Source organism: Panicum virgatum, chromosome 2K (genome assembly GCF_016808335.1).
Source record: "Panicum virgatum strain AP13 chromosome 2K, P.virgatum_v5, whole genome shotgun sequence".
In the NCBI taxonomy this organism is placed as follows: domain Eukaryota; kingdom Viridiplantae; phylum Streptophyta; class Magnoliopsida; order Poales; family Poaceae; genus Panicum; species Panicum virgatum.
The window spans coordinates 15,654,590-15,679,892 of NC_053137.1; the positions used below are offsets into that span (position 1 = coordinate 15,654,590).

A 25,303-nucleotide genomic window follows, 5' to 3' on the forward strand; every position below is an offset into this window, starting at 1 on the left:
TATCCAAGACATTTAATTTGGTATCCACTAAAGACACAAGTTGGCAACCGAACCAGCGCCTCGCGGCCTGCTGGAACTCTGCAAACTGAGCCACTTGCATGTTCCCATTCCTCAGTTCATCCAATCTCTGAAAGTGTGCAATCGTGAAAGTTATCGTTCTTCTTCAATAAATTGTAGCTAGATGGAGAAGAAGAAAAAACGGAAATCTCTCGCATGGTACAAGAAAAAAATAATGGGAAATCTCTCGCGTGCTATGTCAGAAAAGAACAATTTTCTTTGGTGATCAAGGACTGCACTTTGCGGCGTGGCATGCCATATAAGCCAGTGCGCAAGCACATATAGCAGCTGTGCAGGCACTACGGAGAGGTCGGCAGATTGTTTTCTGTTACTTTTTGTCTGCTTTTGTTCATCAAGATATTCCTGCTACATGTGGCTGTCCCTATCCTTCAGAACAACAGACTGATGATGATCGGCACAGCACACGATCTGCCATTAGCTTGGAGATCGAGCTCGAAACAATGGAGTGTTTGCCATCATAGTCATAGCGCTTCAATCCCCGGATGAATTCGTCAAGGAAAGCGGCCCAGACATTAGTGCATTCATGCATGCATGTCTATGGCGGAATTAGGTCGGCAGATGATTATGCTCCTTACCAGCAGTCCAGCACCAAAAAAAAAAAAGTTCGCCTGTGCGTTGCTTAAGAGTGTGATGATGCCTTTATCTTGTTTTATTCTAGGTTTGTAGATAGTGTGAATTGGATATGGAGATCATGTAAGATATTGTTAGCAAGCAGAAAAATGCCTGTCAGGTCCGTGTATTCAAACTTGTATTGCACAAAGCACACATGTCAGGAAGATTTGATCAAATCCACTCAAGGGCCGCACTACATCATATTAAAAACATGTAAATCCGATAAAAGGGCAGGCTGGTGTATATTTGCTCCAAGAATTAGTCGTGGATTTGTGGAAATGTGGAATGGACTCGAATTCATTTTTAGTGTTTAATTGTCATTATTTTGCATGATTAACTCTTGAAGAATAGTCTCATTTTATATATCTGGACATCATATAGTACTAGTAACATTTGATTAAAGAGTTTGCTCCAAGAATTAGTCATTTGATTAATTGAATTTGGATCGATTAATTTCATAATGTTTTGGTCCATTTGAGAGCAATTCAATGGGAGCTCTGTCAACTACGGTATAAATTATTATGACTGACTGTCGTCATTACAGTTAAAGATGCTTTCATTGAAACTGTAAACAAAAGGCACCATTTCTAATGTTCCAAAACTAATCAGCCCAGTAAACAAAAGGCAAGGGAGTCATTAATAACGTATCAAGCTCACCCACAACATAATATTTTTGTGCTCGTTCTTATATGGTGTTGGTCACGATTCGTTATTGAAATAAAGTTGTTGTTTTTTTTAAATATTTCCCAACCTCCTTGACGGATTCCACCAAAGAATTCGTCCACCTTAGCTTGTGAAGCTACATCATCTTTATTTATTTGATGGTCCTGTTTGATTTGAACTGATATAGGCCGGTAGGCCTTGGAAGCAATGTGATATAGGACGAGCGTATATCTCCTGTCCTATCACAATTTTGATTATTCAAATTCATATTTAGGATAATATTTTAAAAAGCGCTGCTCCAGAAAGAGTCAACAAACTCCAATGATGTTACATTAAAAAATTTTCAATCTCATAGAAGTCAAAACCAAATTTATTCGATGCATATATTATATTTATTTTAAAATAATAAAATATTTTTATAAAATAAAATGCTAACAAAAAGAAATATTAACATAGATTTCAAATCCCAAGCATAAAGAAATCCAAATAGAGTTCAAACTAGTGTAAAAGTACTCTCTCTCTCTCTCTCTCTCTCTCTCTCCCTCCAGATCTTCTACCTTTAAACTCCCCTCTATTATTTTTATTTGATATCATAAATCCGGTTCTTCATCAAATTTTGCACATTATATCACTGTTTCTCTCTTTGAAAATTATATTATGAAATTTTGATTAAGTTTGGGCCTTGCTTGCCCCCGCAGGCCCAACGCACGTTGTCTGGAAACAAATGGCCCAACAACTAATCCTCTCGAATTGAGCCCATGAATGAAAACTCACCCCAAAACCCTTGGGCTCGTCTTCTTCTTCCCCCGTCGCACTCGCCCCCCGTGCTTGCTGGCTCTCCGCCGCCGTCTCCCATCGCCGTCGCCATGCCTTTCCAATTCCAGTTCCCGTGGCTCAAGAGCCCCACCACCACCGCCGCTGCCGGCGCCGGCTCCTCCAACCCCAACCCCAGCCCTAGCCCTGGCCCCAGCTTCCCAAACCCCTTCCTCCCCATCCAAGCCCACGTCACCTCTTTCCTCTCCTCCCTCCCCCGTGCCCTCCCGCCGCCGCCGCACTGGGCCCGCATCCTCTCCCCCTCCCCCTCCCGGGCCTCGGCCGCGCCCCTACCGTCCGCCGAGATCGAGGAGCGGCTCGCCGGGGTGCCCGTGTACGCGCTCGCCAACGCCGCCAATGAGATCGTGCTCGTGTCGTCCGCCCGCGCGGGAGGGCAGCACGGGGGCGGGGGCGCGAGGCCGCCGCCGGCGCTCGGGCTGCTGTGCTTCCGGAAGGAGGACGCCGACGCGCTGCTGGAGCAGATGGAGGGCGACATGCGCGCCGGCTCCTGCGTCGTGCCCGTCGCGCTGAACAAGGTCCGATTGCTGTTGTCTCCTTTGTTTTTTTTAAATGCATTTCACTTCCTAATACTGCAATTTTTTCTTCACTTCCATGTTTGGAATGCCATGTGAATCATATTTTTTTGTTGGTGTAATCATGTCTGTCATAAAACCGTGCGCCCTGAAATTGCTCGACAGAATGCCTGAACGCGACCATGTAGCCTCAGTCGTGTCCCTGGCACATGTTGTGTTATGGTTTGCCCATGTATCTCATTTTTCTTGCATTTAGAGATCTTGGGTCATATGATTGTGTGCTTCCTATGACATGGCTCTTATCTCCTGATAGCACTTATGAGTCCTGTGGCTCTTGGTGAGGTTTCCATGATAATAGCGGTATCTTGTCTGGTTAGAAGACGCTTGATGAAATATCCGGGAGTTTACTCTCAATTCTCAAACAAATTGCACATTCATGGCTCATGAATTATTTCTTCTATAAGATGCTTATTACAGAGGAGTTGATGGACTTCGTTTTAGTTGCTCATGTATTTGTAAGATGAGGTTACGGGTTACACATAATACGAAAGCATTCTTTTATCTGGCTTCAAAAATACTTAAGTATAACAAAGTCAATGGCTGAGCTGCCCATGAACCCAGTGTACGCGTGGTGCTGAAATGTTACAATTAGTTGTAGAACTTTATAGGTCAAGAATCCACAATGTTGGTAAAGAAGAAGAGCTGGAGAAGTTGTCTAGGCTTTAAATTCACTGAACCGCACTTATCTTCTATCGAGGTCTCTTATGCTTTTAATCATGCATAACCAGTGGCTGCTGTTGCACATCTTCTGCTCCCAACAATAAGTATTTTGAAACTAGTAACTAGTTTTTCCTTACTACAACAACAACAACATAGCCTTTTTTCCCAAGCAAGTTGGGGTAGGCTAGAGATGAAATCCGAAAGAAATAAGTTTAAGGTTCAGGCACATTGATAGCTAGTCTCCAAGCGCTCCTATCCCAAGCTATCTCTTTAGAGATATTCCAATCCTTAAGGTCTCTCTTAACCGACTCATCCCACGTCAGTATAGGTCTACATCTACCCCTCTTTACATTATCGACCCGCTCAAGAACCCCATTACGCACCGGCGCCTCAGGAGACCTTCGTTGGACATGTCCAAACCATCTCAGCCGATGCTGGTTAAGTTTCTCCTCAATTGATGCCACCCCGATCCTATCCCGAATAACTTCGTTTCGGACTCTATCTCTCCTTGTGTGCTCGCAAAACCACCGCAACATCCGCATCTCTGCTACACTCAGTTGCTGGACATGTCGCCTTTTTGTAGGCCAACATTCAGCACCGTATAACATCACCGGACGAATTGCTGTCCTATAGAATTTGCCTTTTAACTTTTGTGGCACCCTCTTGTCACAAAGGATGTCAGAAGCTTGCCGCCATTTCAACCAGCCAGCTGAAATTCTATGCCTAACATCTTCATCAATGTCACCATCCTTTTGTAGCATCGATCCTAAATACCGAAAAGTATCCTTCTGGACCACCACTTGCCCATCTAGACTAACGTCTCCCCCCTCATGCCTAGTCGCGCTGAAATCGCACATCATGTACTCGGTCTTGGTCCTACTAAGTTTGAACTCTTTCGACTCTAACGTGCGTCTCCACAGCTCTAACTTCCTATTAACCCCTGCCCTACTCTCGTCAACTAGCACCACATCATCAGCAAAGAGCATACACTAAGGGATCTCACCTTGTATATCCCTTGTGACCTCATCCATCACTAAAGCAAATAAATAAGGGCTCAATGCTGACCCCTGGTGTAGGCCTATGTTAATAGGAAAGTCAGTGGTGTTGCCATCACATGTCCGGACAAACGTCGTCGCATCCTTGTACATATCCTTAATGAGGGTAATGTACTTAGTTGGGACTTTGTGCTTCTCCAAGGCCCACCACATGACATTTCTCGGTACTTTGTCATATGCCTTCTCAAGGTCAATGAAGACCATGTGCAAATCCTTCTTCTGCTCCATATATCTCTCCATCCATTGTCGTATTAAGAAAATCGCCTCCATGGTTGACCTTCCAGGCATGAACCCAAATTGGTTTTGGGTCACACTTGTCACTCTTCTTAGACAATGCTCGATAACCCTCTCCCAAAACTTCATCGTATGGCTCATCAGGTTAATCTCACGGTAGTTAGTACAACTTTGAACATCGCCCTTGTTTTTGAAGATAGGTACTAATATATTTCTCCTCCATTCTTCCGGCATCTTGTTTGACCGAAAAATGAGATTAAAAAGTTTAGTTAACCATATTATTGCTCTATCTCCTAGTCATCTCCACACCTCAATGGGGATACCATCAGGGCCCATCGCTTTACCTCCCTTCATCCTCTTCAAAGCCTCCCCGATCTCTACCTCCTGAATTCTCCTCACAAAACGTCTGTTGGTATCGTCAAAAGAGTCATCTAACTCAAGGGTAGGGCCCTCACTCTCCCCATTAAACAACTTGTCGAAGTACTCTCTCCATCTATTCATGATCTCCTCATCCTTCACTAGCAGTCGATCTGTCCCATCCTTAATGCATTTGATTTGGTTGATGTCCCTTGTCTTCCGCTCGCGGATCCTAGACATCCTATAAATGTCCTTCTCCCCTTCTTTCATGCCTAGCCGCTGATACAGGTCATCATACGCCTTATCCTTTGCTATACTCACAGCTCGCTTTGCAACCCTCTTCGCTAATTTATAGCCCTCGATGTTGGCTGCACTCTTGTCAAAGTGGAGGCGCTTGAAACACTCCTTCTTCTCCTTAATAGCCCTTTGCACCTCGTCATTCCACCACCAGGTGTCTTTCCCCTCCTGTTTGCCTCCTCTACTCACGCCAAACACCTCTGAGGCCACCTTCCAAACACATGTTGCCATCTTTAGTCACATGTCATCTGGGTCTTCTCCTTCTTCCCAAGGCCCCTCACCTAGCATCCTTTCCTTAAACGCTTGTGCCGCTTCCCCTCTAAGCTTCCACCATTTTGTTCTCGCAATCTTGGCACGTTTGTCCCGGTGGACACGTACCCGAAGACGAAAGTCCGCCACCACAAGCTTGTGTTGAGGGACAACACACTCCCCAGGTATCACCTTACAATCTAAGCAATCACGTCTATCCTTCCTCCTAGTAAGGATAAAGTCGATCTGGCTCGAGTGTTGTCCACTACGAAACGTCATAAGATGGGATTCCCTCTTCTTAAACATGGTATTCGCTATCAACAAGTCGTAGGCTAACGCGAAGTTCAACACATCCTCCCCCTCTTGACTTCTGCTACCATACCCAAAACCCCTGTGCACTCGCTCGAACCCTACATTAGTCGCACCCACATGGCCGTTGAGATCTCCTCCTATGAAGAGTCTCTCGCTGGTAGGCACGGTACTAACCATGCTATCTAGATCTTCCCAGAACTGCATCTTGGTGCTCTCACTAAGGCCTACCTGAGGGGCATAGGCACTGATCACATTCAAAACCGAATCTCCAACTACCAACAGGATTAGGATAATCCGGTCGCCTTGCCTTCTAACCTCTACGACTCCATCCTTAAGGCTCCTATCAATCAAGATGCATACACCATTCGTATCTGGAGTTGCTCCCGTGTACCAAAGCTTGAAGCCAGTATCCTCAACCTCCTTCGCCTTCTGGCCCTTCCATTTAGTCTCCTGAACGCATAGAATATTTGCACGCCTCCTAATTGCTGCATCTAGTTTTTCCTTACTAGTGCTACAAATTTCTTGAGAGGATACATCTTCACTTTTTGTCATGAAATTTTTCGAATTTCTTCATAAACTGAATTTGTGACTTGTCTTGTTTTAATACGTCTTTTGTTTTCAGGTTATCCAACTAAAGTCTGATGGTGTAGCGTTTAGATTCCTTCCTGATTCATCTCAGGTGGCTAATGCAATTAAGGTGACAGTCTTTTGTCCCTAATTTTTTGTTCTGTTTCATATGTACAATTAAATGATTTTCTGTGAAAAAGATATCCTTCGTTCATTGTAGAATTATACTGCCTCTTGTGTATACTACAATTTTTTTGTTGCATGAAATAGCTAACCTGTACAACTTTAAAAATAGACATGAGCTGTACCTGATGATAAATCGTGCTTGGCTACTTGTTCCTGCAAATTTCTGTGTAAAGTATATGTAGTATGAATTTTTTTCTTCGAACGTGCAAGAGCTGCACATCATTATATTAGGAACAAGTAAATACAATGTGATTCCGATGCTTATCCATGAAAATGGATAGTTCACCTGTGCTTTCTCGGATGGCTCAGGTACAATGTGTTAAAGGGAAGTAGGTGACCCAGAGTTTAACAGATATCAGCAGCGAAGTTGAGCTGACTGACATATTCTGTTATTCATGTCTTGTACTACGACAGGTCTTTTTGTCGTAGCTTGTGGAGTTAATCTCTTTCTAACAAAATCACGAATTGTTTTGCCAAATTTTCATTTCCTCGATGGGTGGCCTAGTAATCCAGTAGAGCCTTAGGTGAGGTACAATGTAGTACCAATGGTGTAGTGGGTTTTGATTACAGCTCCTGTTCTGATGATTCAACATTTTGATGACATCCTACATAAAAAGTTTGCATTTACCTAATAATTCAGCAGAGCCTTAGGTGTGGTACAATTTAGTGCCAACGGTTTAGTGGGTTATGATTACAGCTCCTGTTCTCATGATTCAACATTTTGATAACCTCCTAGATAAAAAGTTTTCATTGTACCTTTGCAGTTGATGCAAGATGAAGGGCTGTATGCCAGGGAGGGATTTCCAGGAGTTCCAGTTTTTCAGGTTTGAATAACTTCACCTAATTTGCAATATATTTGTTTCGATCATGCAGTTAAAAGAATTGGAAGTAGTATTGACCTGGAGAAAACAAATCTGTATTAACCTTATACTCTATCAGCAGTTACTACTTTTAGAAACAAATAAGTTAACAATGAACACTTGGTCAACTAAATCGACGTCTTCTGTGGATATATGAGTTTTCAATTCCTTGATGACTTTGGAGGTCACAAACCTCTATCCTGCAAGCCCCTCTGATCACATTGTCTCTTTCTTTGTTTTGATTCTTGTTCTTTTGAAATTATATATACGAGGGATTGTTGCATTGATCAGCCCTCTTGTAACTTGCTCCTAAGCTCAATGTTACTGATAACGTTTCTTTACGTTTGGCATTCCTTCAAATATTTGTGCATGACATGTTAGTCAAGGAGCTTGGTCCTGATGAGTGACAACAAGAGATATCGTCCAGTTTTCTTCAGAAAGGTAGTGCATCTTCTTTGTTTCTTTACTCTCTTGAACATTTACCTGTCAACCTGTTCTGATATTGAATTTCTTCTCTAACATATCATATATTTAGGAGGACTTGGATAACTCACTGTACCGGACCTCTCGCGATCAGCAAAAACCTAATCCTGCTGTTAGGCTTGGTGACACTCAGGTAGTACATTATTTATTATCTTATTTGCCAAAGTGGCAGACCTGAAAATTGAAATTGCATATTGGCGCACTCTACTTTTCAGGTTTCTTCTTTGGAAGATATCATCAAATCTATGAAGGTATGCTAAGCTCACTAAGACATAATTTAAGTTTGATTTTCTCGTATTCCTTACAAATCAAATTCTGGTTACGCTAGCCTTCAAACTAGTTTAATTACCCACCACTTATCATTATTCAGACTCATTCTGCTCCTGAATTTTGCATAAAATAATTTGGTTTTATTTGCTTGTCCTTGGCACATTGCACCCTTGAGCACCTTTGTGTGTCATTGTGCACACAAGTAGTATATAATTTGTGACTTAAGATTGATTTGTTAACCATTAGTTGCCATATTCTATTTACTTCCCTGCAGTCCTACTAAAATTTAAGGCATATTGCAGGATAGCTCCTCCTCAAAATGGGATGATGTTGTGTTTATTCCTCCTGGATTTGACCTTGCTACTGGGTCAAAGCCATCCCACCTCAACAGGTAGATGCTTCTGTAGAACGTTGTTAGCAGTGCTATCCCTAGCAGGCGACAATATATTTGACAGTCTGGACACTTCGATAGAAATAGAATGTATATACATGTCTTGGACAAAATATGTGATTTTGTGCACCCAACTTGCAGTACTGTTAATTTCTGTGTTAGTTGTATGTAGTATGCCATTTGTCAGCAGGAAACTGAAATAGAATATAGATAGCTTGCAATTCTGTTATGCTATTTTGATATGATTTAAATCCTGAAGTCTTCAGATATTATTTTGTTCCGTGCCCCTAATTATTTAACTTATATCATAAGTATTTCTAATAAAGAGTTCTCTAGGCAGTGACTTGCTCTCATTTTTTCGCGTTAGCATTCATGCCATCTATGAAAGCCAACAGCCTCCACTTGAAATAAATAAACTACAACACAGTTTTATAATTTTGAATTTCTTGAAGACAGAAGAATGCATGTATATAGCAGGTCCAATCCAATCCTCAAATAATAATTATTGCAAATACACAGCTATTCACAATCACGCAGCTATTCACAAAGCATAGGATGAAATGCTCACACAGCACAAGAATCACACAGGAACTCTTTACACCAGAGGCAAGTAGGCAACACCATTTAAACTTCACTCTTGACTGAAGAACTGTAACCATCCTGGTCATCATAGTACTTGGACCACAGCATGATCCCACCATACTTCCCAGAGCTCTTGATCAATGGTAGAACCTGAGACTTCAGATCACCAGCTGGTATAAACCCGCTTCCAGCTGCCTGAGGTGAAGCAGGCAGGCCAAGAAAGATCTGTTTTGCCGGAATCGACAACCATTGCTTCCATGCATCTGCAAGATCAGTGGTGCTGCCTGAGCTGTACTGGCAGGGTGGGTTGTTATAGAACTGCACCCAGACGTAGTCAAACAGGCCAGTGTTGAGGGCACCACCCATCCAGGCATCAGGGAACGGGCACTGAGGCGCAGCTGTCAGGTACACCCTCCTGCCAGAGTTGCTGTACCCTTTCAAGTACCTTGCAAGATCATCCCAGTGCTGGTTGGTGCCACCCTCGATGTCGAAGTCTATGCCGTCAAGAACTGCTTCACCCAGGGGGCGAGATGAGGACTGCCCACCTAAGAAGTTGTTCCACAGGTATGTGGCTACATTCTTGGCATCCTCTGCTGATGAGAGGTAGTAGCTTCCTGCACCGCCTCCAATTGATAGCATAACCTTGACACCGCTGCTCTGGCACGACTTGATGTCGGCGCTTAGACTGGTGCAGCCACCACTGGTCGGGTCACAGTGGCCTGCCAGGTTGAGCACCGGGGGCTGGCCGTTGCCAAAGGCTGCAAGGAAGGCTAAGTTGACAAACTTGTAGTTGCCGGTGGCGCAGGTGTCGGCCAGCGTGCCCTCACCACCATTCTGACCCCAATATATGGCAATGCCACCAGCGTGTGACCCAACAATCTGGGCAACAGCTACTGCTATGAGCAGTAGCTGCACCAGCGATGATCTGGTTGCCATGTCTGGAGCAGTGTTGCTTCCGATCCTGTTGTTATTGTTGTGCTTGCAGTGGTGGTGGTTTTGCTGTGTGTTGTGAGATTGGGGTGCAAGGGCCATCTTATATATTGGACGGATTGGAAGTGTGAAACTGGTTACCTGAATCATGGTTGTTATTGTTTATGTTCCTGCGTGACTTTTAGGGCAGTCTGGAGTGTATTTTCTCTTGATTGAGACTAGCGCACACATCTGAAAGCAGGCAACTTCAGACTAACGTGAACGTTACGCTGATTTGACTGTGTTTGAAATGCGTTATATGTGAAATCGTTCTGTATAGAACCAACGAAATTTTTGTGTGAAGAATTTCTCAATTGGATAAATTTGCATTGCTTCCATCGATTAGAATAATGGATGGGCACAGATCTGGATTTAACATCAAAAGAATGAACAGTCAACAGTGAGGTGGTGATCTTAGGAATTCCGTATGAGCACGACTAGAGCTTGCAGCTTAATTAGGATTAACGTTTAGAAAAAAGTGTCCCAATTTATATTGTATTTTTGTGCTAATAGTAATGAACATTTCCCAGCAACATTTTGAAGTTTACGTTTCAGTAGATGCGCATCATGCACATTTTGCAGGATTGAGAGGCCATGGATAAACTCTAATTGGTGCTATTTCTTTCAGCAATTGCTATTTTAGCTTGTATTGCAAGGGATTTTGGAGTGGATGGTACTAGCTTTATTTGTTTGCATTGGCACCGTGAAATAGCATTAAACGTGGGTTCATTTACAACTCGATCTGCTTACATACACATGGGGTGGATGAAAGCTTGAAGCTCCCTCCCAAGATAGCCTAATCTATATTTCTGGAACCAAGCAAGCTCTCGTGCAACTCGAAGTCTTGGGTCTTCCATGGAAGTTGCTCACACACTAGCTCTAGGAGACTAGGCTCTGTTACCGTACACCCTCATGTGAATTGTTGGCTCCCGAACTGACTTTTGGACACAGCCCAGTCCATCGTATCCCCTATGAATGGCAATTTTACCCGCGGGTACCCAACCTGATGGGTGAGGATATGTGTATGAAACTTTGCTCGCAGGTACGGATATGAGTACAAAATTTTATCCGTGGGTATCCGAACATGTATAAGGCCCAGCAAATTACATACAGCCCAGCCCATCAAAACCCTAGCCCCCCACCCGCCTTATCCACAAGACCTCTCACTCCAGGTCTCCACCCGATTCCCACCTGGGCGGTGAGGCTATGTGATGCCCGAGCTACAAATTCAATATCCATCGTACGAAGGAATATGCATCCATTGTTGGGTTGATTTAGGCCCAATAACTTTTTCCTCAAATCAGCCTCCTACGTATAGGCGTGTTGATGATGTTAGAGATGTACCATGTACACTCTATTTGAAGTACATACATGCACATGTATACAGAAATAAACTTGCCATTGAAGGATTGGACTGGCGACCAAATGAAGGGGGGATGAATGGGAGCTTCTAAAAAATTCTCCAAGAGAACTAGGCCTATGCCCAAATACAACCCGATGCATCTCTCTTCTAATCTCCAAGAGAACTAGGCCTATGCCCAAATACAACCCGATGCATCTCTCTTCTAACCGCCAAGGTGACACAAGCCAACTCGTGACGAGCTCACCCAGAAACGGTTAGGAAAAAACTCGACGCAAAGTGGAAGCACGTGAAAAACTATGTACTCGAGCAAGGTGCAATAGAAAGCGGAAGCGACGATTAATCAAAGCGTCAAAAAATCTTTTCAAACTAGACTCGTAAAAAGCTTACTTCAATGAGCACACAAGGATTCGACAATAAAAAGCACGGCTCAAAATAGGCTAAAGCAAAGCTAGTCCAAAATGCAGATCAAGAACCTCACTAAAAATATTAGTACTAAACACCACAAAAGAGGTCTCTTAATTAGGCATGCAAAGCAATTAGCAAGATCAAAAGCTAATTAACAAAAGCTAACTAAACATGCAAAAAGGCCACTGCACACTATCACGAGCAAGAACTAATCAACACAACCTAATTACGTGAGCATGAATTAAATGCGTGTGAGAAGCAAAACAAAAGGTAAATAAAGAGCATCATGCTCACCTTGGGCCGCGTGGCCTGCTGGGCTGTGCGCTGCCCACCCCTGGACCTGCAGGCCACGTGCTCCTTGTGAGCGCGGTTTTTTTATTTTTTTATTTTTTATTTTCATTTTTTACAAAAAAATATTTTCGATTTGGAAATTTACAGGAATATACCCCGGCCGCCCCGCTGCCGGGCGGCCAGGGTATTTGTGAAAAAAATTTCAGAGAGAAAATTGTGCGCAGGTCCCTGGGGCCGGTCGCCCGGCAGCGGGGCGACCGGCCGTAATTTTTGCAATTTAGACCTTTTTGCAAAATAATTTCACATATCTGTCATTTTTGTAATTTTTTGCAGAAATAGACCCTGGGGCCCAACGGCGGAACCAGGGGGGCTAGCAGGGGCCACGGCCCCCCCTAAGGCTGAAAAAAAAATTTGAACCTCCCTCTTTTTTGCAGTATATAACAAATAATTAGATAAGTGATTCTACAACAAATTCAATATCTAGTAGCTCACGTTGTATTTTCAATTAAAATCAAGTACATAGTCTAAGAGGCAATAACTACAAGCAAAAAGTAGTCTGTTTTGCATAGCTTCCTCACCGACTTTTGATGAAAGCTCTATCAAAATATCATTTTCAAAATGATTTTATCATGGGAGCCGTGAATAAAGCCATAAAACGGCTTTGCCTGCGAGCAAAAAATTGTGGCTTCTCGCGGCTACCATGATCCTAGGCGACTGAAGCCGTTTTAGGAAACAATTTTTTAACACAACTTCAGTTTCTACTTCATCAAAAAACTGTACCAGAGCTATTTTAGGAGGAGCCGCAGCGGCGCAGCCAGGGTTAACGCTACGTACAGTTTGCCTGGTACCGATGCACCAGGGTAATGAAAAATTTAGCACTAGCTAGACTTGCATTTACCATGTATTGTTAATTTTTTTTATGGTCTTTAACGGTTGCACCATGATAATTTTAGAGGTAGCTTCGCCCCTAGCCGCAGACATGGCACATAGACTCTGAATCGTTTTTGCAATGGTATAACAAACTAACGGACGCCTCAGCCGAACTGAAGACGTACATACGTCGCAGTAACGCCACCGGCCGCCGCCATGGCCATATGTTGGCTTAGCCTCTTGGCCCCCCCTTCAAAAATTTTCTGGTTCCGCCGCTGTTGGGGCCGTAATATGTGGCACCGAGATAACACGTCTTGGCGCCACAGATCACGGCACCGAGGTGCCACGCACGCAAAGCAATCTAGTGAATCTTCGAACTTGCCTTTAATATTTTCGGATCTTTTCAGAAGACTAGAATACTGTGAACCACACATCAAATATAATGGTAAGAATTAAGAACTAAAAACTGCATTACAAAATGTAAACCATAGGAATTACATCATAATACAGTGTTAATAAAACACACATCAGACATGCAGTGGCATGGCAGAACCCGTTGCAACTACGGTAAACAGATTCTGAACTAAGCTAACATGCCTTAGGTAATTTAAAAAAACACAACAAACACAACGATGCAGCATGTCACTAGTACTAGATAGTCCTAGTAGCCGTACCCCCACGTAGCAAACTGCGTTGAGCCTTCTCCGCAGTATCCACCCATTGCAGGCGGTAGTGTCGGAGGGGCAGGGCCCTTCTTCTTGTGACAAGGGCAGTTGCAGTAAGGAATAGTGCATGGTTCATCCTGTGAAGCGGCAGCATTGCTGGTATCATCATCTTCGTCGTCTTTGTTACCTTGCATTCCAGATCAAATATCTTTATCTGGAGGTACTCGATGAACTCCTGAACTGAATCAATTGGTGCAGGATCGACCCACCTGGTAAAACCACAGTTTTCTGGAGCATCTGAAGACTGCAAAATAAATTTCATGTAAGGTGTCTCAATGAAGATAAAAAAATAAAACAACCGAGTATTACCCATGCGTGTGGGCATTTGAAGAAACGCTGACCGCCATCCATCCCGTCGGTGCACATCTGCATTAAGCAGTCCTCACAATGTCTGCATTTTGGCCACGGTTCTCTACGGTTATCGTATTGTCGAAGAGGAATTTCGTTGTTAAATTCATTCTTGTGCTGTGACGGAAACTCAAACACTGGTTCCGGAAAGGAATCCGGTCCAAGAGGCCCCTCCCATATTATGGGGTCTCCCTTTCTTCTCCATTTTCCTTTCCCAAAACCATAGTAATTCTTCCCGCTAGACCCACCTCCAGACATTGGGTATACAATGAGCTTTAGTGTTTGAGTGCTGCTGGGAGTTCACAAACTTCGTTGTATTTATAGGCACACAAAGGTCTGCTACCCGGAGTGTGGAGTGTAAATGCACAGCCTACTTGACAACACAGTGAAGAGTATTCAATTATCGAACTGACTACTCGATGCATCTCTGTGCATGCAGAGCATCTAAGTGCATGCAGACTCACAGCACTGCATCGCTGCCGCTCGGTCGATCGTGTCTAGATGCCGCCTTCCCCACTACACGCCACAGAGCTTCGCTGTAGAATGACAGTTCCGTCGTCCTCGCCCGAGAGACTGCTTTGAAGGTGAGCTGGTGTGGTTGCCGTGTTGTCACATCTTTTTGAAATGGTGAAAGGGCGCTGCTATTGGGATGTCGTCTTTTGTCACGTTTGTCTGGGCAAACAATGCGACATATGGGAAACCCGTGATCGCCGTGCTGAGCAGTGGCAACCTATGATCTCGTACTCGTAGCTACATATACTATGGTCCCTATTTTGAGCTATACGAGCGTGTCACGAAGTTTACTCTATATGCGGTAGTCGTCATCATCGTCGGCGGGATCTCGGCCGCTAACTCCTCCCGCACCTAACTTGTTCTTCATTAAATCACGGAAAAAATTCGCAAGAACTTCCCTTATTTCACGAGCATTATGGAACCCACAAACATAACAAGTTCACATCAATAATATCTATAGAAACAAATGACAAGTAAACTACCATAATCATAAACAACCATAATCCGAACAGTCGAAACAGTCCATAATAACAATAGAGAAACAAGTGCCAACAACTAACCACCCCTACCATTCCGACCTCTCTTACGTTGTGCGTGTACGTGATCTGTAGTGTAGCTATGACGTTCCGGTGGCCTCACGTCTCTGGCAGGACGGCATAACAGAGCCACAGGTGTATGCAAGCTGGGATCATCGTCCTGGGCAGGCGTAGCAAACAACCTTGTAAAATCCTCCAAGTAGGCCGCGTCGTTGTCTTCAGACCACCCTACAGATGACAAAAAAAAAATTTAAGCAACATTCAATAGGGGAATGCAATTCCGTACAAATTATTGTACGTACCCTGTGTTGGAGGTGGTGGTGGTGGTGGATAGGAAGAAGCTCCTTCATATCCTCCTAGTGGCGGCATAGGGTGATACGAAGACGGCCCCGCTCCGGTGAACTGTTGTGATCCTGAGTACAAATAATAACGTATGAGCCTTCGACCATAAAACATAAGCAAATAAAATTATGCACCACATATTTACCTAAAGTCCCTCCAGCATGTGGCATAGAGCTAAACTGGGTTCCTTGAAATGGAGCCCCTTGCGAGGCACCTGGCCCTCCATAGGGCTGAGAACCGGGGTACCCGTACCCTGTGTGGAGTCGTATTTAAATACTGCATATAAACATACGGATCGGTAAATATCACACCATACCTTCGTACTGTCGGTGGAATAAGGGAGGCTGCTGTCATGCGGGACCACAAGGAACCGACGTCGACTCTTGCGACGATCCGTAGGAATCCTCGTACTCCGTCCGCGTACCAAAGGCCTGAAGGATGCCTCGGGCTCTATCACGTTGAGTGGTCCAGGCCTCGAGCCGGCATGCTCATCGTAGACCCGCCATGAATCCTCATTACATTCAGTGAGCAATCTAATTCAAGCAACCTACAGGTCTCGAACTGCAACCAAAAAAACTTAGTATACAAATCTTAAAAGATCGAAAATATCGTCAACATTTACTCACCGCCCCAGCTAATGCCTCATTCCTGTGTCGTGCATAGTGATCCTGCGAAGTCGCAACATGTGGCTGTGGATGCATGTCAACATACGTCAAACGGCAACGAGTCTTCGGTTCGTACCAGGTCAGGTACGCCCGAAACGAAGGCTCAGTGTGTGGACCGGTATCCTCAGCCAACTGCTCGCCTGCATCATCCCACGCAGCCACCCATGGTTGTAATTTAGTGACCCACATTGTCGAGAAAGGATGTCCAGCCCTTGATAAACTGCACGTTAAATAGAAATTAGTTTCACGTTATTAGTACATGGATGCTCATACATTTTTGTTACCTATGATCGTGGCACTAAACACGATCCAAAGCTGAAGTCACAGGGAAAGACTGGCGTCGACCGAACTGCCTCATGACTCTATCCGGGCAGTGGGCCTTAACTGCAACGTCGTACACCAAAGTTGCAGTAGTCATCCATAGGCCCTGGTCCTGTGTGCACACCGAAGATATCCCAAGCGGTGCACGTGCGGCTATAGCCGAATGACTATATGGCTCCCACACAATATTTTCTGGGGTCAATCGATCAAATTCGGCAACAAACTCAGGATAAGACCGCCGGGTCTATACATGTGCCCATGTTTTCTACAAAAATAAAAATTATATGTCCATAAAAAATGTATTGAGGGAACAATGTATGACCATAGTATGCATAGAATATAAATTTTTATCGGGTCCATACCTGTCGAGAGTACCAGAGAGTCCCCATGGTGGGTCTGTCGTCCTCCGTGTCATCTTACATATCCGGCATGTACGGTGACTGGTCAATCATGGGACGACCGATAGCAATCCTCTCGTAAGACCAAAGCTGTAGCAGAATTGGGCACCCCGTTAGGACAGCATTCCTATCATTCTGCTGTGATGCCTTGCAGAGTCCACGATATGTGCATGCAAGAACCGCTGAACCCCAACTATATAAGGGTATGGCATCCTCATCTGCATCGGCGATCTCCTGTGCGTAGGGCATAAGTACCCTATCCACACAGTGGCCATGTGAGTTGTTGAACATGATGTACCCAAACAACCACATCAGGTATGCCTCGAGTGATCTAGTCACGCTGTACTCATCAGCATCGGCTGCCAACAAATCCGGCTGCAATGAAGTACGAACATTGAGAATAAGAAACACATGAGGTATTTCAAAGCCATAAAATACATCAACACATCGTTTTGTACGAAATTGTACCTGAAACTGTAGGAGCCATGACTTGGAAGGGCCTTTCGACTGTGGGTGCTCATTGAAATCTTCAGGATCAATCGTGGTGGCAACACCTGCAAAACGTTCCTCAAGATCCTCCAGCCATGTAGAAGGTACCACACGGGGCCCGGCAGTGTCTCCGGTGATAGAAAGACCAAGCAGCATCGCAACGTCCTGCAGAGTCGGTGCCATCTCCCCACAAGGGAGGTGGAACGTGTGTGTCTCAGGTCTCCATCTGTCAACGAGAGCTGAAAGTAGGGACCTGCCTAGCTTCACCAAAGCACTCTCAGCAAGACGAGCCATAGTGAGAAGACCTGCCTCGCTCAGCCTGCATCATACAGTGCACAAATGTTAATACATTATATAATGAAATGTATAACAGATAAAAACAAAAAATAGACGACATATCACCTGGGCACCCATCGTGGGTCTACAGCAACCAACTCTGCAGGTGGACGTGGACGCAGCACGTTTAGTTCTTGGTGCTGAACCTTCGCAAGGAAGGACCGGTGACCCGAGTCTATTGTTGGGTCAAGCAACGCAGGAGTAACCCCATACCTACCACGTAAGATCAAAATAATACAATACAATCACACACATCTAAATATTTCTAATAGTTCCTTATATTTCCTAAATAATTTCTAAGATTTTCTAACGATTTATAATAATTTATAATATTTTCTAACATTTTATAAATTTTCTAATATTATCTTGCAATTTTAAGATTAATTAATTAGATTGCTAATGTACTATATCAACGCTAATCACTACAAGTAACTATACCTAAATGTAGCACTAATCAGTCCTAATAATAATTAAACTGATTGCTAATCTACTGTTTCAACAAAATAGTTTCTATAATTTTCTACAATTTTCTAACATTCTCTACAATTTTCTAACATTTTCTATAATTTTCTACAATTTTCTAACATTTTCTACAATTTTCTAATATTATCTTGCAATTTTTTAATTTTCTAATACTTTTCTAACAATTTTCTAGTATTTTCTAATACTAAATCTAACACTAAATGTACTATATCAATGCTAATCACTATAAGTAACTGCACCTAAATGTACCACTAATCACTCCTAATAATAATTGAACTGATTGCTAATCTACTGTTTCAAAAAAATAATTACAACATAATCTATTTATAAAATATAGAAAATTTTAGTTACCTACAGTCGCCGGCTTGAAAATCCGGCAGGGCTTCGCCGCTTTGCCTCTCCCTCACCCCTCCTCTCCCTCCCTCCCTCTCTTTTCTTTTTTTCTGGATTTTTAGTGAGGCAATTGAGGGGGTGAGGGGCAGCCAACATATTATACGGGGCGACCGGCCCCCCCGACCCGCAGGCGGGCGGCCAGGGCCCGCCGCCCCGTTGCCGGGCGGCCTGGAGGGCTGGCCGCCCCGTTGTCGAGTTTTTTTACAGATAAGCCCCTGCCGCCCGGCTGCCGGGCGGTCTGGTCCCGGCTGCCCGGCAGCGGGGCGGCCGGAGTATATTCATGTAAATTTCGAACATGAAAATATATTTTTGTAAAAAACAAAAATAAAAAATAAAAAAACCGCCCTTGTGAGCTGCGTGCGCACAGCCTGCTTGGTGCTGACCCGGTCGGATGCAGCGCTTGCTGGGCCGCCGACCTGCTCCCGCTGGCCTGCTTGCCGCTCGTGGGCCGTGGTCGCTGACCCGGCCTGCTAGCCGCGGGAGGCTGCTCCGCCCGCCCCGCTGGCTCCCGAGCGTCTTGCGCTGCCGCTGCAGCAGACGCCCGCCGCCGCTCGTCGCCGCGCTACAGCGACCGCGTGTGCGTCGCCGCTGAGGGTTGCTGCTGGCTGCTGCCTTGCGCCGCCGCCTGCTCTCCCTGCCGTCGTGTGGCTGCGCAATGTTCGAGAAATCGTGTTTAAACGTATGTTTAATCGCGATTAAGCGCAAATCGGACCCAGCATTACGTTTGGGCCATAAACGCCCAATTAAACGCTCTGTGAACAGTCAAACCCATGAATGATGAAGAAAACAAGAGGAGAGATGAGATTTGGACTGCAAAATGATTCCAATGCTTACCAGATGGGGTGGTGCGCCGTCGGCGCTGGGGAAGAGAGGGAGCGGCCGGCACCCGACGCCCGCCACGAGGAGAGAGAGAGGAGCCACAGGCGCAGAGGAGGCCGACGGCTGGCACGGAGAAGTGAGGGAGGAGCGGCGGCCGACGCGAGGATAGAGGTAGGCGCGGCGCTCGGCGTGGGAAGAGAGGGAGGGGCCAGCGACTGGCGGGCGGCTGCGTGATGAGGAAGACGGCGGCTACTAGCTGCTGGGTATCGTGCGTGAACGGTAGGGTATCGATGGGGTGGTATGGGGTTTAGATGGGCTAGTGGGCTGCTAGGATGGTGGGCTGGGTTGGGCTGGGCTGTTGAGGTGTTTCTCTTTATTTCTCATTTATTCTTTCATATATATGCATCTACATTACTTATAAATCCAAAAATTAATATATATAATAGAAAATAATAATAAATTCACAAACAATTAATCACATTTAAGCACGATTAATCATGTTTACTCTATGTTCAGAGGTCTAGCACCTAGCGTTTTCTTGAACCTTGTGGCTGCGTGAGCCCGATTCTGGTTCACTCAAAAATTCTTGCGCACGCATGGACAGAAAGGAGAAAGCGAGCACGAACCCGAGATTTCAATCCAAAATTACTCCCTCAAAACACAACCATTCGAAACTAAACTCGAGTCAATGAATCACAACGATATGGACTAACAGATCCATGAAGAGATTCGCGAAACAGTGGAGTAAAACTTGTGAATCGACACCAAAATACCCCCGAAAGTAACAGAAAAAGCAAAACGCCAAGAACAAGATGATGAACTCAAAAATCACTCAGATCTTGACGACAGGAGGGTACAAGAAGGTTTGGGTCTCCTTTCCCAACAAAATCTCCAACAAACTCTAATCTACAAAAATTAGAGAAGCAAATGAAATAGGCTTCAAGAGTTAATCTCTCCTCTAACCATGACTATCTATATATAGTCCTGCCGAAAGACTAAAAATACTCATACGCTATTTACTACAATAACTGCCCACGCAGGGGCAAAATCGTCCAACTTTTTATAGGAGCACTGGATGGACACATCACCTTCACGACTTCGCTTCACCTCGACGCAAGCTTCGCTATGGCGCCACTTGCCCTCCGTGCGGACCTTGGCCGCACCAAATCCGCCCCCCGGTTTTGAGGCCCAAACCGGTCAAACCTCTCGCACGCCGCTGCACGACGTGACTGACTCCCCGGTTTTGAGGTCAAACTGGTCAAACCGCCGATGTCGACGCGTGTCCGACCTCCCGAGCCTTGACGCCTTAGAGTCGTTCGTGCGCGCCCGCCACACGGGCCACCTACTTGACTCGCCATCGTCCTTGCCGACTTGGCCGACACCGTCTTCATCACCATGTACTCTTGCTCTTCCGTGTACCGTGTGGACCACCCATGGCTCCGCACGACCTTCTCGAGTCCCTCGGTCCAGGCCTACTCGCATTCACCCTTCACTATCTTGGTCCCTCGGCATTAACCTTTCGCTTCTCCAAACCTACTCGCGTCCATCCTTCACCATGAATCTTTCGCCTGACCTTCACCTCGCGCCGTCGACCGCCATGCCGCATCCTACACTTGCACATCACGAGCCAAGAGATACATCAAATCTACACAATATTATCAATCACTCATCATCCAAGGGTGACCATCATCGGTCCTTAGCCATTTTTCACACGATTTGTTCCTGTGAAACCCTGCCCTGGAAACAATATATTACCTGCCAGATTTCTTGCTCCTTGAAAATGTATCATTTGGCCAACAACGTAATAATTAACTGAACTATATATATAGGGTGGGCAAAGGCTTGAAAATGATCATGGACTGTTGGAAACTTATTACAGCTCCAACCATATATATACCAATTAACTATATCCAATCATAATACACTGAAATCCACGATCTGAGAAACAAACATGAGAAAGCTAGCTCAACCTAATTGCCGGACCACTTAAACTGAAATTGCGAAATGTGATGAATCAGAGTTCTGAAGACTTTGTACCTTGGTCATCAGTGGTTTGACTGTTGTACCTTGTATTGCACCCATGGATTGGAATGGACGATACTAGCTCTTTTGGCACCCGTGAGTTGCATTAAAGATGGCCTCATCACTTACATAGGCCCTGTTTAGATTTTTACCAGTAAACGCAAAAAAAATCGTCACATCGAATATTTTAACACATGCATGAAATACTAAATGAAGTCTATTTACAAAACTTTTTGTATAGATGGGCTGTAAATCGCAAGACGAATCTAATGAGTCTACTTAATCCATGATTGCAACATTGATGCTACAGTAACTATCCACTAATTATTGATTAATTATGGATTAATTACCATCATTAAATTCGTCTCGCGATTTACAACTCATCTGTGCAAAAAGTTTTATAAATAGACTTCATTTAATACTTAAAATTAGTAAGATTCCAACACACACAAAAAATTTGCGCTCGAACTAAACACGGCCATAGTTACATCCTTGATTATTGCGGCTGGCGTGGGTGAAACGCTTGAAGCTCTGCTGCGCAAGCCAGCTTAGGAGTACTCTCCCATCTAGTTAGCTCAGTAGCGGCACGCCATTGAAGGACCGGACAGGTGACTACAGAGGGTGAATGAGAGTCTGTAAAAATTCTCTAAGAGAACAAGACATATGTCTTAAATTCAACCCGACGTATCTCTTTTCTAACTGCTAAGGTGATACAAGTCAATTCGTGACGAATGCATCATTGTTAGGAAAAGCTCGCCGCTGCTGTGACCTACTTCGCTCACGCCTGCCGCGCTCCCTGCAGGGACGGCACGCGCGCCGCCTGGATCCAGCCGGCTGTGCTCCGGCGACACCGCTGCTCCGCCCACGTGGCCGGCCACCAACGCCAGCAGATGCTGCGCGCGTGCGTCGCCCTGGCCCCCTGCTAGCTTGGCTCCCTGTGCCCCGAGTGCGCTCGCCTGCAGCACGCCGCGCTCGCGTGCCAAGCGCCGTGAGCTGCTGCCCGCGCAGAGCCCAGCACCCGCGGCCGGCCTAGCCTGGCCCCTTTCTTTCCTGCTAACAACAAAAAGCAACACGGGAAAAACAAAATCCAACACGAGGAAGAAGAGATTACTCCAAATCAAAAGTCCAGAGGACACAAGAAGGAAAGAGCCTCATTTCTCATGAATTTGAGATACAAGAACTCAAAAATCCATCTCAATCCCTAACCCAAGGTGGAGAAGAGGAGGGGGGAAAAGAGAGGAACTGAGAGGGAGAAGGAGGGGCGCTGCGATCTGTTTTGGCGAGCCAGGTGGATGGCTGTCCATCCTGTTCTATTTATCCTCTAATTCCTACACTAGAAAGACTAAAATACCCATACTCTATTAATTACAAAACACGCCCACACAGGGGTAAAATCGTCCAACTTTTTGTAGGAGCACCGGACGGACACGCCGTCTTCACGACTTCACTTCGTCTCGACGCAAGCTTCGCGATGGCGCCACGTGCCCTCCGCCCGGACCTTGACCACGCCAAGTCCGCCCCCGGTTTTGAGGTCCAAACCGGTCAAACCTGTCTCCCCCCGGTTTTGAGGCCAAACCGGTCAAACCGCCGATGTCAACGCGTGTCCGACCTCCCGCCGAGCCTTGACACCTTCGAGTCGTTTGCGCGCGCCCGCCGCACGGGCCGCCTACTTGACTCGCCCGCCATCGTCCTCGCCGACTTGGCCGACGCCGTTTTCATCACCATGTACTCTTGCTCTTCCGTGCACCATGTGGACCGTCCATGGCTCCGCACGACCTCCTCGGGTCCCTCGGTCTAGGCCTACTCGCATTCACCCTTCACCGTCTTGGTCCCTCGGCATGAACCTTTCGCTTCTCCGAGCCTACTCGCGTCCATCCTTCACCACGGTCCTTCAGCATGAATCTTTCGCCTGACCTTCACCACGCGCCGTCGACCGCCATGCTACATCCTACACCTGCACATCACGAGCCAAGAGATACGTCAAATCTACATGATGTTGTCAATCACTCATCATCCAAGGGTGACCACCATTGGTCCTCAGCCATCTAGCCAATTTCAATTGCGTTTCCTCAAAGACTTGTGAAATGGTACCTTCCCCGTAGCTCCCAAGGCTAAACACTAGTACTTCTTTGCTTAGCTTGTGCACAATTAGTTTCCATTGGGAGAGTCCGGGGATGAGTTAGACTCATATGACTTATTCCTATATATAAAACCAGTACAAAAAAAAATAGTACAAAGAAAATGTACTTGAGCACACGTCCAAGGAAAATGTGTGAATTGAACAAGGAGAGAAGTGGCACGCCTATCTTATATAGGGCAGAAATAAAGAGTGAGTAATTCGTTGGAAATGCGAACGCAGCAGCACAACAAACTTGATGGACAATAGTGGCCATGCCAGAGAAACTTATGCAAATTAAAGAAAACTTTATAGCTCAGTACTTATTGTACCTACCGTTCATGCATGCCCATATAATCTCAAAACGCTATCCTCTCAAAGAAGTAGGAAACTAAAACGCAGCACGTCGCGATGATTATTGATAAATTGGCGTGCCTCAGTCATAGCTATTGTACTAGTACTAGCATTAATTTTTACTCAAATTAAATGTTCTGTTTATACACTAGTGCTACTGAAGCTGATATTTCTGTAGGCATATGCATAGCTATCTATGCGTACGAGCTTTCATCTTGAAGCTTTATTTTATTTCTCTCCTTCGAAGCCTATATATATATAGCAATAATGTGTTACTGCAACTAGTATCCATGACGCCGTGATCAAGAAGACAATCAACTGCATACCTACAAATGCTGGCTCTTTCAGACGAACCTCATGCCATGGCAGACATCAGGTGTATTTTGCTAGAAAGAAAATTATAATAGCTACTTACATACACTACGTGAAAACCCATAAAAAATAACCTATTTTTTATTACACTCACAGTCAGATTGACACCCCAGGAATTAGGAATGGGAAGCTTCAGGAAATGTTGCAGTGCTTCTTGTTTGTCTCTGCTGAGGTAGCATAACATACTGAATTCTATGCAGTGGTCAGCTGCGACATCCGGAGCCCATGTCCCGCCTCATGTGCCGACGTCCACCAGACCCATCGATTGCTGCCGCAGAGATTGACAATTCAGCAACATTTAGGCTGCCACTGAGGTGTTGAGTGTATATGGTTTTTTTTCCTGGTGGTTACAAACTTGCAATAGTATCCTAGTATGTCACAACCCGGGGCATCAGTGGCCGAGAGCGCGTCGTGGGCCTCTCTATAGCAACAAGAAGAAGTGTTTGTAATCAGAAACAGTATAAAACTGTCTTGTGACAGCCGACGGCGGTTATCGATAAAAGAGTTCCTGACAAACACTACTTCTTCTTGTTCTGTTCTTCTTCCTCTGCCCTGTTCTAAGGATTAGCCAATTCCTCTTGCAATTCTGTGATTCTCCCATCGGGATCATAAGTACTACTTTGATTAAGTTCTGTCGGGCCTCTGAGTCTACTAGTAGCAGCCTGCCTCAATTGATTAGAGAAACTAGGACAGCTAGTAGCCTATATATAGTATAACATTAATATAGTACTAATTACTAAAGCAATGATTGATTCTTTGGTCTATTAATGGGAGTTCTACAGAATTGGAATCCGAGTAATTATCGCACATTCAGTTCTAATCAGTGTGTCTTATAGCCGCACTTCATCTATCGAGTACCACCTAGGCACGTGCCCCTTGCGTGCCAGCTCCATATAAGCAGACACAACCAT

General features: G+C 45.1%; 2 protein-coding genes and 2 long non-coding RNA genes across 4 annotated transcripts; 1 reads left to right on the plus strand and 3 right to left on the minus strand.

The window, feature by feature from the left end:
• The first annotated feature begins 2,143 nt into the window (after window positions 1–2,143).
• Window positions 2,144–8,952, plus strand: LOC120668731 (protein TIC 22-like, chloroplastic). Its single transcript, XM_039948501.1, has 7 exons — window positions 2,144–2,702; window positions 6,546–6,620; window positions 7,441–7,500; window positions 7,918–7,977; window positions 8,072–8,152; window positions 8,235–8,270; window positions 8,592–8,952. The coding sequence occupies exons 1-7, from the start codon at window positions 2,220–2,222 to the stop codon at window positions 8,682–8,684; spliced, it is 888 nt and encodes a 295-aa protein (XP_039804435.1). The 5' UTR covers window positions 2,144–2,219; the 3' UTR covers window positions 8,685–8,952.
• Window positions 8,953–9,163: 211 nt separating this feature from the next.
• On the minus strand, window positions 9,164–10,246 carry LOC120668726 (acidic endochitinase-like). The gene has a single exon (XM_039948487.1). It carries the CDS (start codon window positions 10,196–10,198, stop codon window positions 9,305–9,307), a length of 894 nt encoding a protein of 297 aa, XP_039804421.1. The 5' UTR covers window positions 10,199–10,246; the 3' UTR covers window positions 9,164–9,304.
• Window positions 10,247–15,635: 5,389 nt separating this feature from the next.
• On the minus strand, window positions 15,636–16,867 carry LOC120668737. The gene is made up of 3 exons (XR_005672552.1): window positions 15,941–16,867; window positions 15,770–15,877; window positions 15,636–15,695 (listed from the first exon to the last, which is right to left on the minus strand). It is a non-coding gene; the product is annotated as an uncharacterized LOC120668737 (long non-coding RNA).
• A 3,477-nt stretch (window positions 16,868–20,344) lies between these two features.
• On the minus strand, window positions 20,345–21,806 carry LOC120668742. Its single transcript, XR_005672553.1, has 2 exons — window positions 21,566–21,806; window positions 20,345–21,466 (listed from the first exon to the last, which is right to left on the minus strand). It is a non-coding gene; the product is annotated as an uncharacterized LOC120668742 (long non-coding RNA).
• Window positions 21,807–25,303: the final 3,497 nt, after the last annotated feature.